Below are 16497 nucleotides of genomic sequence, written 5' to 3' on the forward strand. Positions count from 1 at the left end.
TTTTCAGATGAAGGCAGGAGTTGGTTTTTGGTCTCAAAAACTTTTAGTACACACACACATACTCAACCAACAGCACAAAAAAGACCATGTTAAAGAAACGGGCTGTGTTATGAGTTAAATACACCTCCAATGTGTAGTTCGCTCAAGGTTTAAAGTTTAATTTGAAAACAGAATCATGAAGTTTGAGGCAGAGCCAGTAGAGGGCGATGTTGATGAGGGGGACCAATGAGTACAGATCAATAAAAACATCAAAACCACTTTCTAGAAACAGGAAGCTCAGGCAGTCGATGACTGCAGATCTTTTATTTATTCAAACAAATAAAACTGACACAAGACACAAAACATTTCATAATTACTTTTAAAAAACACAGGTTAAGTCGAGATTTTCTCATTTTGTGTTTGTTTTTCTTTAGAAGTATTAGTTAAAGAAGGATCATTAAGTGTTTAAAAACTTGTGTTTTCAGAGTGACAGGTTGTCGCTCTTCGCCTTCCCGCTGCTCAGGCTGTGGATCATGGTGATCATGTCCGAGTGTTTCTGAAGCTCTGCCGATTTCTGCTTCAGCTTCGACTCCAGCTGACTCTTCTGCAGCTCCAGAGAGGACGCCTGGAGGAAGAATTTTGAAGTTAAGGTTTAGGGATTTTTTATTTGTAGAGAACAGGACAGCTGGAAGTGACGGCTGCAGAATCTAAGCAGGAGCTTTTCATCGTTACCTTGATGCTGGCGTCTTTTCGGGCCTGCTCCGTCTTGTTGAGTTCCTTCGTCAAAGCATCCACAGTCTCCTTCAGGTCTCTCCTCTCCTGATCTTTCGCTTTCTCCTTTTCCTCCATTGAGCGCAGTTCACCACGCAGGCCTGACCGTAGAACACAGAAACGGAGCAGACACAGCGGTGAGGAGGTCGTCGAAAGGAAAGAACCGCCTGCAGAAGAGAGTAATCAAACTAACCTGCAATGTCGCTGTTTTTCTGTTTCACTTCTGACGTCAGGGATCTGATCTCCTCCTCTGTGTCCGCCAGCGCTAAGGACATCCTGAGGAGGACAAAGACAATTTTTCCTAAGCCTGATGAGGAAATATGCAGGGATAAACTCAAACGATTGAAGATGGTGAGGATTACTTTTCCTGCTTTTGTTGCAGTGCATCGTGGTTTTTCTTCAGAGCGTCGTTTTGTTTGGTGAGTGAGTTGTGAGACGTCTGTAGCTCCTTCAGGAGACGCTCGCTCTCGTTAAACCTGCACAGAACATCCAACGGTTATGATTAAACTGCAGGAAACAGCGTGAGATATGCGAGTCTGCAGTGTGTGACCTGTTCAGCAGGGCGTTGTAGGCTCCTTTGAGGGTCTGGTGCTCCTCTGAGTCCTGCTGCAGCCTGGCGTTGTGCTGCAGCAGCATCTCCATGTCTGCCTTCGAGTGCTCCACCTCCAGCACCTGGTTGCTCAGCTCCTGCTGCAGATCCAAGCGCCGCTGCTCAGCCTCCTTCAGCAGAGAGCCGAGCTTACAGACCTGCAGAGGAACACGCAGACAGAAAGGAGAGGAGGTTTGATTCGGGCCCACAGGTCTCTGATTCATGAAGCCCTGGAATGTGAGCGTTACCTCGGCTTCAGCTTGAGCTATCTGGAGGCGATACTGAGTGATGAGACGGTCAGCCTGAGAGAGTGCCAGAGTCTTCGCCTCCAACAAGTCCTGCAGTCCGCTCACTGTAGACTGACAGAGACACAGCAGATAAAACTCTTCAGATTCAGCTCGGTCACACGTGTTCGGTTACCTCTGGGTTTGTTTCATGTCTCTTTTCATACCCCCTCCCTTCAGAAAAAATCAAATCAAACTAACTGTCCACACTTCTTGTGACATTTTTACCAATTTTGGTGAGTTTTTGAGCATGTTTAGGGGGTCAAATTGGCGTTCGTTGACGGGGCAGAATAACAAGAAAATTAAAGCTGCAAGCAGCGTTAGGCGGCTCCTTGGGGCTCATGCCGGTTTGGCCTCCACTGTCACGGTTTTACCCCCACTGTGTCCAACAGAATGAGACGAAAAGTTTGGCGTTGGTTTTATCTCTCTAGGACATTCCTGGCCTCTTTAAGAGCCGTTTTCGTGTGCCTAGGTGGGGCTATAATGCATATTATGGGATGTCAGGGGTTATGTTTGGTATCATATGGAAATTTGGGGCGCTCATAATGTGTGTGCCAATTTTGGTGAGTTTCTGAGCATGCTTGGGGGTGTGATAAGCAATAAAGAAGTGAAGAAGGGGAAAAATGTGAGGAAAAGTTATCTTTAAAGAGAAATAGCCAAATTCCTGTCCTGGAAAAGTCAGGGTGTCAGCGTATATTTTTTTTTGTTTTAATGAGAAGAACATTTTGGCGTTGGTTTCATCTCTCTAGGTCATTCCTACTGGCCGCTATGGCCGTTTTAGTGTGCCAATGTGGAGGTGAGAGCATATTATGGGATGTTAGGAGTCAGTTGATACCATGGTAACATATCATCTGCTGGGTGACATCACCAGCTGCACGGAACTCTTTATTAGTGTGTGACAGAAATCAAGTAGAGTGCAGACTGACAATTTATGAGAAAACTTTTGTAAAGAACAACTCACAGAGTCCACAATTTCACCCAAAACTGTGTAAAAAAATGATATTTTTGGCGAAAATTTTGTCAGGAATCCATTTTTGGCATTTTTAAAGCTGTACAAGTTGTACTTTTTTTTCTAGAGGACCAAATGCGTCAGAATTCCCGGCCTGGATTTCTGTAGAGAGAGGGTTTATTTTAGAAAAGTCTAGAAACTACTTGTCATATATGCCAGAATGTTGCTTTATTCCTCGTTGAAATATGATATTTTTGTAGGAAATTTTGTCAGGAATCCAACCATGTGATTTTTAAAGCTGTATGACTTTTACTTTTTTGTCTAGAGGCCCAAATGCAGCACTATGTGGAAGCCAGCTTGAAGCTGAAAAGTGTTCTCCCATCTGTTAACATGGAGGGAGCTGAGAGCGGTCGGCGACTTTGAGGGCTCGAAAAAACAACTTCCCAAATAACTTTTGTAGAGCAGGGTCAAGTAATGACATGTAAGCGAATTTCAAGTCTAAGCTACTTGTGGTTTTGGCCAAGATAACTTTTGCAGAAAGGGTAAAAAAGTGGCGAAAAGTTATTTTGAAAGGCAAATTTCCGGCTTCCTGTTGGAGATAGGTCAGGGGTATCAGTGAATGATTTTTGTTTCTCAAAGAGACAAACATTTATCATTTACTTCACTTAAGACTTAACAATAAAATTTCAACTTTGTTTCTTATCTCCGTGCTATTTTGAAACTTTTGGGGAAAGTCAAATCTGAAATTTTCAAAACTCAAAACTGAAATGTTTGTTGAAAATTTTTAATCTCTAAGAATTTTTTTAAAGTGAGAATTTGTATCAATTTTTCAAAAAACATTGTGGACATTTCAATAAAAATTGCTGTGTGTCATTATGGAAAAATAAAAAAATATGGACATTTTCAGCGAATTAAAACTTGAATTAGCTGTCCACCTCTCTGCGTTAAGAAAATCAGTTTTATGTTCCTTCTGGTGAAATATACTCACGGCCAGCGCAGAGAGCCTCTGCTCGTAAACGTCGATGATCTCAGACACGCGTGAGGCCTTGGAGTTGTCCTGCAGCTGAAACCACAAAATGTCAGAGTCCTCGAACCCTGAATGTTAAATATCACCCCCCACGAAGAAGTCAGGCCTCCTTCATCCAGCATCACACACCTGAACACACTGTACCTCTAATCCGTTCTGGATCTTCTCAGCCAGACCGTGCACGCTCCTGGAGGAGTCCAGGGCGCTGGAAGGCAGGACTTCCTGCACTGCGACACGTTTGACGGACAGCTCAGCCTCCCGTTGGCGGTAAGCGTTGTTGGCGGCGATGCTTTCTCCCAACCTTGAGGAATATGATTGGATTAATGCAGAGTATGAGAAGAGCAAATGTTTGAGTCTTTGAAGAAATACTCACATCAGAGAGGGGAAGTCTGGGAGCGGCGTGGCTTCAAACAGCAGAGAGAGTCCCATCTGCACGTGCTCCCTGTGGTGGGAGGTCAGAGCGAGAGCCAGGGGGGTCACGATCCTCTGATCCTGAGAGATACAGACACACAAACTGTAAACTCATGGAGACACAGAGGAGACAGAGAGACAGGTGATGTGTCTACCTGTAGCATCCTGTAAAAGCTGGTCTCCATGTTCTTCACCTGCTGGCTCAGTTTGCTCATCAGCTCCAGAGTCCTCAGCAGAGCTTCTGCACACACCTGACTGAGACATCACGCTCATGGTTTCATTAGGAGAACATCTACAAGACGACCTGAGAAACCTCGCGATCTGTACTGCAGCCTCCACTCACCTGAGGTCGTTGTCTGCGCCGGCAGGGAGGCAGGTGACCGTGCTGTTGCTGTGGCAACAAGAGAGAAGGGTCTCAACCTGTGAGAGGCAGAGCTGAGCGCTCACCTGACTGGACACCAAAGACTTGGTGGCCTCCTCGGTGCACAGGAGTGAAAGAGTCAAGAGTTCAAAACAGTCTGTGGCAGTTGCCCCTGCCACTGGAAAAACACCACAACAACACACCAACACACAAACACAACAACACACCACTCCCTTACCAATTTGAAAGACCACATGTTAGCCAGGTAGCATGCTACTGCTAGTTCAGGGTTCCTACAGCTCAAGGTAAGCTATATTTAAGACTTTTTAAGACTTTTTTCATGACGTTGGGAATCAAGTTTAAAAACACGTCGACAATGAACCTCAATTGAAACAAACAAAACTAACAAACAAAAACACCTCATGAATTACCTGGGGTTGTTTATTTTACATTAAAAAAAAAACACTTTTTACCTCTTTTAAACCCCATTTTTACAACTTGATGCCTATTTTGCCCCCATTCTTTTTTTGGCCACTGTCACAACCATTTTTTGGAATTTCTACATGGTTTTTGAAATTTAATTTCAAATTTAATTCTCAATTTTGCTGCCATAATCAATTTTCCAAAGCCACTTTTGGATTTTTTTTTGCCAATTTTTCCTCATTTTTTTCTCTCTCCAGGCACCTGAGGTAGAACCAAGACATGCGTCTGCTTTAAAAGTTCCTGGTGCAACGACATCACAGTTATGTTAGTTCCGCTATTGTGATTACTCGATGTTGCCACGAAAGTAAATGAGGAAATTATTTAGAAAAATAGATAAATGTTATTAATTTTTTTTTTTACTTCAAACAAACATAAGTCTTACCAATGTGTTCAAATTTTTAAGACTTTTGAAATTTGGATTTAAGACTTTTTTAATGCCAATTCAGGCCTTATTTTTAGAATTATGAATTCAATGCCTTTTAAGACTTTTCAAGGATCCGCGGGAACCCTGTCATGAAACCACCTGCTGGTCAGGCACATAATCACAGGCAGTTATAGCTTAACCACATTATGTGTGATTCATTGAACTTCTGTGCCTGTTTTTGCTCTTGGGAACGACTGTTAATTACAAAAATAAAAATTAAAAAAAATCTTCGACAAAATAATTACTCTACACAAATGATCACATATTCATATAAAACAGCATTTTTGAATATTCTGTGCGTAAATTTCCCATAAATGGAAGTGTCAATATGGCAGGTTGTATAACAATGTTCTTTAGTTGCTTTAGGAAAATTGCATTAGCTTAAAAAGGCAGAGCACAGCTTTCCCAACTCTAGTATCAACACTATCAGTGACTGATCAACTCTATCAAAAGCCTACGTTTTGAATGGAGCCTGATGAGCTTTTGCTGCTGTCAAACCTCGCGGTAAACTCTGAACCATTTTCTGAAGCAGTCACGTGTTACAGTCGGGCAACAAGGCTTCGGACTTCATCATTTTTGGCTCCTCCTCCTAAGAAGCAAGCCTCGATACGCGCTTTGCGGTATTGCCCCCACCATTACTCGATACACGCTTTGAAGCCTCGGCACATCTTGTTAACACCACCAACGACAGGTGAGGTGATCATGTATGGGGCGCCGATTGTAAAGTTTCACACACTAAAAATAACATTGCTCCACATTTAGCTCTAGAACATCACTTTTTCTGCAGATTTAGAGAAATGTTTGTCCATCCATCCGCCGCTTATCCGGGGTCAGGTTGCAGGGGCAGCAGCCTAAGCAGCGAAGCCCAGACTTCCCCCTCCCTAGCTACTTCGTCCAGCTCTTCTCGGGGGATCCTGAGACGTAGCCGAGAGATGTAGTCTCCCCAGCGTGTCCTGGGTCTGCCCTGGGGTCTCCCCCCGGTGGGACGTGCCCTGAACACCTCACCAGGGAGGCGTCCGGGAGGCATCCGCATCAGATAACCGAGCCACCTCATCTCCTCTCCTCTCAACGCAGAGGAGCAGCGGCTCTACTCCAAGCTTCTCACCCTATCTCTAAGGGAGAGCCCGGCCACCCCACAGAGGAAGCTCGTTTCAGCTGCTTGTACCCACGATCTTGTTCTTTCGGTCACTACCCAAAGCTCATGGCCATAGGTGAGGGTGGGAACGAAGATCGACCGGTAAACAGAGAGCTTAGCTCAGCTCCCTCACTCTCCACCACCAGTGCATAACTGCAGACGCTGCACCAGCCACCTGTCTCTCTCTGATCTCTCGCTCCATCCTTCCCTCACTCGTGAACAAGACCCCGAGATACTTAAACTCCTCCACTTGGGGCAGGATCTCGTCCTCGACCCGGAGAGGGCACTCCACCCTTTTTCCGGCTGAGGACCATGCACTCAGATTTGGAGGTGCTGATTCTCACTCCAGCCACACTTGGCTGCGAACCGATCAGAGAGAGTTGAAGGTCACAGCTTAATGAAGCCAACAGGACCAGATCATCTGCAAAAAGCAGTGATCCAATCCTGAGGTCACCAAACCGGACCCCCTATGAACAGAATCGGTGACAAAGGGCAGCCATGGCGGGGTCCAACTCTCACTGGAAACGAGTCTGACTTACTGCCTGGGCACGGGAAATGTTAGCTCAAGATTTATAAATCTTTGATGAATATTTAGTCTTAGCTAAATATTTAGAACCAGGACATTCATTTATAACCTTTATATACAACATTCAACATTTGAATGTAATATTTGACAGATATATTTCACAAATATTTCTCTAGAGCTGCAGAAAAAGTGATGTTTCAGAGCTAAATGTGGAGAAAAGTAGTCGTTATTAATGACAGAGGCAGGTAAAGGATATTTAGGAGGAGGCTGGTGACGTGCGTGATGCGGTGACAGTGTTTTCTCAGATGAGCGTCTCCCGCTGCAGGATCCAGGCCCTTCAGGAGCGTTAGCAGGACGGGGAGCAGTATTTCTACAAAGCTCAGGACAGAGTTTGATAAAGTTTCTGCTCCTAATGCCTCCTGGGAAAAAACGCCATAACAGAGAAATGTTAGAGAAAGAAAAGACACTCGTGATTTTTTCAGAGCTTCAACTTACATGAGGTGTGTGTGTGTGTGTGTGTGTGTGTGAGTGTGTGTTTGTGTGTGTCAGTTTACATCACCTCCAGCAGCTCATTCAGCAGCTGCAGAGCCTGCAGCGAGCAGGACTCAGCGCCCTCTACAGGCGAGCTCAGCCACTGCACCAAAGCAATCCCTCCGTCCACTGCGGCCCCTTGTCTGCGACCGCCCGCTCTGAGTTTGGGCCCCGCCGGTTTGAAGACCACGTCGCAGAGGAGCGAGCGCAGACCGGAGACTCTGCACATGGCGAGGAGAAGCTCCAACACCTGCAAACCCCACAGAGAGGTGAGACTGTGGAGTGGATTTATCACAGGTTTCTGACATTTCATCAACTTCACTGATCAGCTGAGGAGGGTTTACAGTAGGAGTGCACCAATCACAATTTTCTGGCTGATCACCGATCTTCAAAAAGCCTGACCTGCGATTTGGGCTGATACTGGTTTTTACTTTTTCTTTTTTATAACTGACACCACATACCTTTAATGTTCCAATCTTATTTTATTGAAAACCATTGAACAATACCTGTGAAACAGTAAAATCTTTATGTTTTAACTAGGGCTGTCAACTTAACGCGTTAATTAGATTAATTAATTACACAGCAAATTAACGTGTCATAAAAATTAACGCAGATTAATCTGGATCCCAAACCCACGAGGCGTTCAAAGACGCACTTATTTTCAAATGTCTAGCATTTACAAACCGTCTGTCTTACATGAAAAAAGAGGTGTTCTCGTCAGATTTTCAAATTTCCGACGGTCCCTGAATGTATCACACCTTGCAACATGCTTTGAACCGGGGGGAAGCGAGAGCGCTGTTAAGGGGACTGCTGTCCACATCTTGTTTATTCACATGTCCTGTTTGAAAATCTACAGAAAATCAACCGTTTGCTCTAGCTCAATTCTGTAAAAAACAGGTAATTTTACACTCTTTACTGCATCAAACAAGCCCTGAATGATCGATAAATGTCTTGTATTTAAGTCTAAAGAATTCTTTGAAAATTTGCTTCCATCTTCCTGGTGTCATGTTTCAGCTTGGGGCTGCTCTGCACCAATCAGCAACAGTTTGTGTGTTCAGAGCATGTAAAACTGAAAATACTTCACTTTTCTTTGATCCAAGACTTGAATTAAGTGTTTTGTACATAGTTCCTCACAGTTTTTAGCCTGTAGCCCTGGTTCTCCTGGCCTCATAAAAGTATAGAAGTTCATATTGCAGTGAAAATTGAGTCCACATCGAGTAAAAATGTGAACAGAAGCAAAAAAACATCCTAAAAATCAAATCAGCTTATCTTAGGTGCAGGACTGTGTAGATTTTGTAAAGATAGAACCATAAAACTTTTTTCATGTGTTCCTCATGCCTCAGGGTACCTAAAAATGTGTTGTATATATTCCCACCTTATTTTTTCAATGTTTTTTTAATGTCTTTTAATGTAATTTTAATGTCCTGGAATTCAAATTCTTTATTTTGGGACCTAAAGGAGATATGAGATTAAAATGCGATTAATCAGATTAATTAATTACAAATCCTGTAATTAATTAGATTAATCTTTTTAATCGCCTGACAGCACTAGTTTTAACTTAAAACCAATAAAATGTCCTGAGTTTTAGGTCTCAGAGCAAAAAGCAACGATGGCTGGCTGTCAGACCTTCCTGGAGGTTTATAAGATCAGTTTCATATGTAAGGATGGGCCGATCACTGATCCCCCCAAAATTTAGGAAATCAGCACCGATCAGACAGTGCATGTCTTGTTTACACGGATTAAAGCCAAAAAAAAACAAATTACCAAAAATTGTCAGCATATAAACCAACAGAGGTGTTTTCTATTTTCAGTATAAAACTGTCACTTTTCTTTTAGGAGCTGAAGATCTGGGCTGACAGGTATGAGCTTGCCTCTTTTTGTTTCAACGAATTTGACCCACAGTCAAGTGAAAAATGATGTCTGAATTTCTCATAACAAGTAAGAAAATTGCCTTGACAGATTTTTTACTTGTTACAACAACTCAGACCTCATTTTTGTCTTTAAATAACATGAAACAAGACGTTTTTCTGGACTGTTTAGGTGAATGTGGCTCATATTGAGTCTAAAAAGACATTTTCTACTGAAAATAAACAAAAACACTTGATAAGATTTCAGTTTTTTGAAGTGTATACAAAAAGGATTGTGTTTTTTAACTTTTACTATCCAGTCGTCAAAAGCAAACTAGAGCTAGCTTGTTGAGCTAACGTGCCATGTAAGAACTGTGTTGTCAAACAGTCCAGTTTAGAGCCGTTTCATGTCCCGTGGTGCTCTGTGGGTAATGTGTTGCATCACCTGCTGTCTGACATGTTCATGGAGTGTGTCTGCTCCACCTGTACGTGATAAAACTAACGGTAAACTCTGTCATGTTACAGGTTGATCTTCCTTGGTATTTTTTAATTTAATCCGGTAAATTAATTTCACACAAAATAAAGCCCAAAATAAAGTCTGGACATGACAGGCAGTGCACGCTGTCACTCAATACCACAGTAAAAGCCACTTCCACAGAGCGGACCGCACCAAGCAGATCAAACCTCTGAATGTCGCCTATTTTAAAATGCCACACAGACTCAAAACTACAGACACTGATGAAAATTTAAAACATGTTTTCTGAACAGGATTTTCTGAAAGAGCTCTCCAGTTTCTCATTGTGACTGTTAAAACTGAACCTCTGACTCTCTTTGTGGTTTCCAGTCCTTCCTCTCTGAGAAGTTTGTGGCTGAACGATGTGTGAACGTGTCTCTGGTCTCACCTTAGCTGCAGAGTCCGGGTCTTTAGACTGCAGCAATCCTAAAACTTGAGACACACAGGCTGAGAAGTGCTCGTACCTGAAAAGAAATGAACACCACATTGAATACAATCAACCCTGCCATTAAAGAAGAGTGTAAGAAGTGTCCAATGTGCACCTGGTGAGGTAATCCACGATCTTTGGGTTCTTCAACAGGTCGACCAAGAGATCAACAGAGTACTTCTTGGTCAGAGTGCCGTCACCGTTCACGATGATGTTGAAGACGAGCTGGAACGTCTGGTAGATGTTGTTCCCGTCAAAGAGCTGAGAGGGAAGAAAAACATGAGTGTGACAGGAAGCTTATCAGAGACCAAATCTGTGAGGGTTTATTTTCACAGCAGTTATCTAAAGAGAGGATCAGACACAAGAAGAAAAGAGGAACAAGTCGTCGTTTGACCTCCTGAGACTAAAAAATTCTCAAGGGAATCAAAAACGAGCACCCAGAAAGAAGAACACTCATTGCAAAATCTAATGAAATCTGTACTGTGTTTCCTGGATAAAGACTACATTTCCCATGAGCACTTTCATCCATAAAGCACAAACTTGTTGCAGAAGCTCATGAATGAATACAGATTATCTTTTTAATCCTAATCTTTGTTTCTGTGGATGCAGAGTGAACAGGTAACAGACTGATGTGTGATCTCAGAGCGTCCTGCTCACCTTTTCTCCGACTTTCTCGTTCAGTGTGAGGCTGGCCAGGATGGAGAGTGTGAAAACCACCACGGTCAGACTGTTGTGAGCCAGGAAGTTGATTAAAGTGCGGTAGAACGGCTTTACGTTGTCCTTCAAAAACACACAGACACACACAGGCAGGTTTATTATCTGTTAAACCCATCAACTATCTTTAGTTGTTTCCTCAAAATAAAACCCCTCATCATCGTCCTGACTCGAGCAGACTCACCAGAGACTTGATGTAACTCTGCACTGAGTGGTTGTCACGACACAGGTTGGTCATGAGGCCAAGGCACGGCAAGATGATGTCCTCATTCTGAGACTGTCTGCGACGTGACAGGGGACAGAGTAAATTTCATTAATTCATAGCAAATAAAAAAAATCCCTCAGCGTCTTTATTCCACAAAGAGAGGTGAGCTGTGTTTCTTACATGTTGGTCATGAGGAAAGTGATGAGTTCATGGATGTAGTACGTAGACGGGAACACCCGGATGTTGTACGTCAGTTTCAGTAGAACCTGTAAACACTAAGAGGTGCAGAAGAGACAAGATTACAGCTCAGGAAGGAGGGGTTCATGGGTGTAAAAAAAAAGAGTATGTGGTGAGGTGAAGTGCTCTAAAAAAATCCAAGAAAAAAAAATCTTAAAAATTCAAGAAAAAAAGTCCAAGACAAAAAAGCCACAAAAATTTAAATAAATAAAATTCAACAAAGAAAAAAAAAACAAGAAACTCAAGAGGAAAATACCAATATAATCACAGAGATAAAGAAATCACAAAAAAATAATCTAAAAAATGCCCAAAAAGAGTGCTTAAGATTTTTTTTAGTATTCCAATGACTGGATTTATTTTGACAAGGTCTTAAAATTATACGTATTGTGCCAAATCATTCAGACTATTTTTGACAAAGGGAATACGTTTTTCCAAGAGGCACTCAAAACTAAAATAGTTTCAAAATCTTAGTAGCTGAGCTTCAAAAACAAATGACAGAAAAAAAAGGATTAAAATCTGATAACCTGACAGTGATGGACTTACCTGCAGTACCAGAGGCTCTCCAGGGGTGGCACTGTGGCAGTGGATGATAGAGGCCAGGGTGCTGGTGAGGTTGTAGTTGGTGTGAAGGATTTCCCAACCAGCATCATCACAGGCTGAAGAAGAGAAAGAGGAAAAAGAGGAAGAAAAGAGGTTTGTCCCTCATCAGGACCTGATTTTATCTTTCTATAGGGCACTGTTCATTTTAGTCCACAACAGGGGTCTGCAACCTTTACTAGGAGCCGTTGTGCCTCAGCTCACCTGGACTTAGTCATACTGGAGCCACTAAATCTACTTTAACTTCACACTAAAGACGATAAAATGTATAAAATTCTATACTTAATTTAAATTTAGTGAATAATTATCTAAACCCAATTTTTTTTAACCTATGTAATTGTACATGTGATCCCTAAGTTGTATTATTTTTAATAAATATACAAAAAAATAAAATAAAAAAAATGTGAAAATTTCAAAAATGTATAAAAAAATGCAAAAAAAAAATATATTTTTTAAATTTATAAAAAAAAATGCAAAAAAATAAAGAAAATTAAAAATTAGCAAAAATTCTCAAACTTAACAAAATTGCATTTTCAAAAAGTTTGAATTTTCCAATTTAAACAATTTGCAAAAATTCAAAAATATTTAAAAAAAATAATGCAGAAATCATAAAATTTGTACACATTAATTTTTTTTGAAAAAAATATCACAAAATTTTTACATTTCAAAAATTTGCAAAAATTTTAACATTTTTAAAGGAAAAGGGAAAAAATATCTTGATCTCGATTATTTTTTTTAAGCTACAAGGAGCCACTGCAAAGAAGTCAAAGAGCCTAATGAGGCTCTAGTGCCACAGGTTGAAGGCCCTTGGTCTACAACTATCAAACATTATTAGAAAAAAAGCAGAAGGTAAAAAAAAATACAAGAATTGATTTAAAAGCCTTCAGAAATGTAGATTTTAAGGGTGAGGAGTGTGATGATGTCTCTATGGGATCTGTTTCTGTGTCTAGAGGACTTTAAACAGCTGAAAGGCAAAAAAAGGTAGCAGACTTACAAACTAAAAACAAACTTTTGCGCTTTTTTTTTCATGTAAACATGAATAAAACTCTCAGTATGTAGTGAGTGGTGTTGGTACTGTAAATACAGTGGAGTGTACCGAGTTGTGCCAGCAGGGAGATGATGGAGCTTGTCAAGCTGGGATTTGTGCTCGGGTTTCCTGCCAGCTCCACCAGTCCGTTCACGCAATCACCAGGCAGAACCTGACCGGACGACAGCAGCCGGTCGCATTTTAGTCTGGAAACTTCCTGCAAGCAAACAACACGCAGGAGTTAGTAACCTCAGGTACAAGAACCCTGTATGTTTACAATCTTTTTATTCATGCCATCCTATTTCCTTTCTCCTTGTCTGTTAGTGTTCTCATCCCCTCTGAGGTGATGTCACCTTTTATAACCTTTTATTGTTATGATTGGTTGCACTCCTGTCATCAAATATCCATGTGACCTGTCACTTTAATTCTGTTTATATACATCTCTTTGTTTTATTGTTTTCTTATTTTATTGTAGGAACCGCAAAGAGGGGAGGGACTTTGCCTTCACAACACTCACCCATCACATTACACAGCTAAGAGTATGATAATCCAAGAAAATACAATCAGACAGAAAGTTAAAAACAGTCTAACAGCAACGAGATGAGACAATGATACCAAGGGGGAAATGTGCAAGTGAGTTTGTGTAAAGCAGGGGGTCTGCAACCTTTCCTTTGAAAAGAGCCATTTTGCCTCAGCTCATGTGAGTGATGTCATTCGGGAGCCACAAAATCTACTTCACCTTCACATTAAGACAAAAAGATTATAATCTATTAAATAATTATATAAGCTTTTGTGTTAATAAAATTGTACATTTAAATTTTTTGTTTTTTATTTTCAATAAATTTGAAAATGTAAGGAAAAAAATTGTAATGTGATAGATTAAAAAAACATGCAAAATTTATGAAAATTCAATTAGCTGATTTTTTTTTTATTGTAAAATATAAAAAAATTAAATTAAAAAGTTAGGCTTAGTGTCATAAAAAATCAAAAAATAAAAATAAAATCAAAAATTTGTTGAATCTCCAAAAGATGGGGAAAATTTTTGTCTTAATCTGCAAAAATGTAAAAAAAAAAAAAAAGAAATAAAAAGAAATAATTAAAAAGATCTCAAAAATTTGCAAAAAATCGCAAAATATTAAATGCTTTATTTCAAGAGGTGATCAATTTTTAGTACAAAATTTTAAATCATGATTTTACTTAGTGTTTGTGTAGTTATCATTAATACCCTCTGTAAGATTTTTTTTTTTTTAACTGTATTTTTATAATATTTTAAAGCTACAAGGAGCCACTGCAAAGGAGTCAAAGAGCCGCATGAGGCTCCAGAGCCACAGGTTGCAGACCCTGGTGTAAAGCAAGGAAGGTCAGTTTGGACATATTAATACTTTGAAGTGTAAAGCTTGTGGTAAAATAACACATATAAAACGGTGAAGTATATAAGAAAAGACTGCCAACTTACCTCTACGTGTTCCTGAAGCTGAGCTGCGTTCTGTGCCGTCCTGTTCTGTCTGTACTGCTGGATATCCAGCAACAGAGACTTCAAGCACGTCGTCATATCCATCCTGTATAACACAAACTCATTAAACCTCAGGTGAAAGACTCAGAAAACACTTCAACCGTAAGAATCAAGACTTTCTGAAAGAATAACAAATGATGATCGATGATCGGTAAGAACCTGTTGGTTTCGTTACAAAACAGTGTAGATAGACGTGACTAACGGTCATATGACGAGACAGAACCACACAAACTAACGGAAAACAAACGTTAATGTACAAGAAATCAACCGTTATAATGTGTTTATTGTCTCATTTGTTTCTACTCACCCGCTTAGCTTCTTCTTCGTCTCCCGCCCCGCTTCGAATCGTCTTCTTCCTCTGTTGGAGTTATTGACGGCTGGCGAAAAGATAGTTGGCGCACTTCCGCCACCTGCTGGTCTTGAGTGTTGATCAGGACATCGAATGTATCCAACGGTTTCAGCAAACAAATGATTAAAAAACGATTTAAAAAATCAAGAAGAGACAAAATAAATAAATAAAATTAATTAAAAACAGTTGTAGGTGAATACTGTCTTTTATTTCCTTAATTAATCGCGGATCACAAACCAACATTTTAACAACGAACACTGCCACCTACAGCATCGGAGTATGTAACAGGGTTGAGGTTAGTTTTTGCCAGGAAAATAAACGAATATATAATACAAGAAAAAGGTATGGCCAAAAAATAAACAAACACATAACAAAGTTTATTGCGAAATCAACAAATTATATATCGAGTTGACATTGGCACTTTCAAAAAGTTTTTATCTTTTATAGTCTCAATTTTTTAACTGTATATATATTATTTCAGGATCCTGTTATTTAAGTGTTTTTTAATCTTTATGTTATCCTTCTCTTTTTGAATTTATTTTTTTAATCATTGATCTTTTTAAAATTGTTATGCCATTCAACACTAGCTTATTTTAAATTTTAAACTGTTTAAATATATTTCATTTAAAGTGTTTACTTGTCTCTACTCTAAACTTGTTATATTAGATATGTTAATATTAACACAAAGATGCTAAATAAATAAAAGCTGATTAAAAAAAGCTTGATTTATACCATTTCTTCTGTAAACAATAATAGAGCTATGTACACTGCAAAGACTGAAGACAACACTCTTTTTTTTTATTTTATAAAGACTTAACTTATTTTAGCAAATCATATATTGCATGTATTACAACTTCATGGTTCTGTAGTAGAAGAGTCCAGGTGTCACATAAAATCTGGAGCATTACGAAACGGACAATCTGCCAAAGAAGACCCTGAACTGTGAGACATACAAATTTTAAAACTAGCAGCTGGTCTACAATAATTGAGCAAAGTCAGAGAATTATAACAGATAAGCTTTGGTGCCGATCATTGTGACATCTGCCACGAGTTGATCTTGTGAAACTAAAAGCTTAAGTGGTTTCATGTTTGTGCTCTAGATGTTGGGTGTCTGTGTGACCAAACTGCGGTTAGACCATCTCAAAAAACACCACAGACATTTTCCACTTTTTTGATTATCTTTTGCTTGTTTTTGCAGACAGATATATAAAAGATTTGTCTCAAATGTTCAAAATTAAAAGCTTAACACAAAAAAGTCAAAGAAATCTGCTTTGTCTGAGTAAAAGGTGGTGCTGGCAAAGCAAATATGCGTTTTACTTTCGAGTGAGTTGTGAATGTGTGAATGAAGACAGGATGTGAGGTGGTTTGTGTCAAAACAGGCGTTTTTTTCTGCATGCATGGGCCAAGAATTTAGTTTCATTTGGACACTCACTTCTTTTTGCTTTAGCATGTCATTAGCCAAATTCTCACAGTTTTAATGCACTCACCAGACTAAGATGTTTCATTTCTGCTTTCTTAATTATCCATTTCCATTCACAAGTGGCCAATCAACTATATCAATATTTGTCAAACAGATGGCGTCAGATATATAAAAAAA

The 16497-nt window shown here is 40.0% G+C and overlaps 1 protein-coding gene across 2 annotated transcripts; it reads right to left on the reverse strand.

Moving 5' to 3' along the window:
• Positions 1 to 138: 138 nt before the first annotated feature.
• cip2a (cellular inhibitor of PP2A) lies at positions 139 to 14929 on the reverse strand. 2 transcript variants are annotated; one of them, XM_074692944.1, is made up of 22 exons: positions 14859 to 14929; positions 14495 to 14597; positions 13108 to 13255; positions 11958 to 12070; positions 11358 to 11452; positions 11157 to 11253; positions 10916 to 11038; positions 10374 to 10519; positions 10220 to 10295; positions 7499 to 7720; positions 7196 to 7358; positions 4354 to 4501; positions 4166 to 4265; positions 3973 to 4091; positions 3744 to 3900; positions 3561 to 3635; positions 1588 to 1698; positions 1301 to 1497; positions 1113 to 1226; positions 944 to 1026; positions 712 to 851; positions 139 to 604 (listed from the first exon to the last, which is right to left on the reverse strand). In XM_074692944.1, exons 2-22 carry the CDS (start codon positions 14594 to 14596, stop codon positions 461 to 463), a joined length of 2673 nt encoding a protein of 890 aa, XP_074549045.1. In that variant the 5' UTR covers position 14597; positions 14859 to 14929; the 3' UTR covers positions 139 to 460. The 2 variants fall into 2 exon arrangements, with proteins under 2 accessions (XP_074549045.1, XP_074549044.1); XM_074692943.1 differs by having other exon boundaries at positions 3729 to 3900.
• Positions 14930 to 16497: the final 1568 nt, after the last annotated feature.

The sequence above is a fragment of the Halichoeres trimaculatus genome, unplaced genomic scaffold (genome assembly GCF_033239565.1).
Source record: "Halichoeres trimaculatus isolate MK-OKI-2021-1 unplaced genomic scaffold, fHalTri1.1 fHalTri1_scaffold_18, whole genome shotgun sequence".
Taxonomy (NCBI): domain Eukaryota; kingdom Metazoa; phylum Chordata; class Actinopteri; order Labriformes; family Labridae; genus Halichoeres; species Halichoeres trimaculatus.

What these genes read in the sequence shown, in the direction of transcription:
- cip2a (XM_074692943.1), bottom strand. Translation starts at nt 14,596, where the DNA reads ATGGATATGACGACGTGCTTGAAGTCTCTGTTGCTGGATATCCAGCAG. An exon ending in AGAGTTACATCAAGTCTCTG is followed by an intron (nt 11,039 to 11,156) that starts GTGAGTCTGCTC and finishes GTGTTTTTGAAG; the next exon opens with GACAACGTAAAGCCGTTCTA. An exon ending in AGAGGCTCTCTGCGCTGGCC is followed by an intron (nt 1,699 to 3,560) that starts GTGAGTATATTT and finishes TGTCTCTGTCAG; the next exon opens with TCTACAGTGAGCGGACTGCA.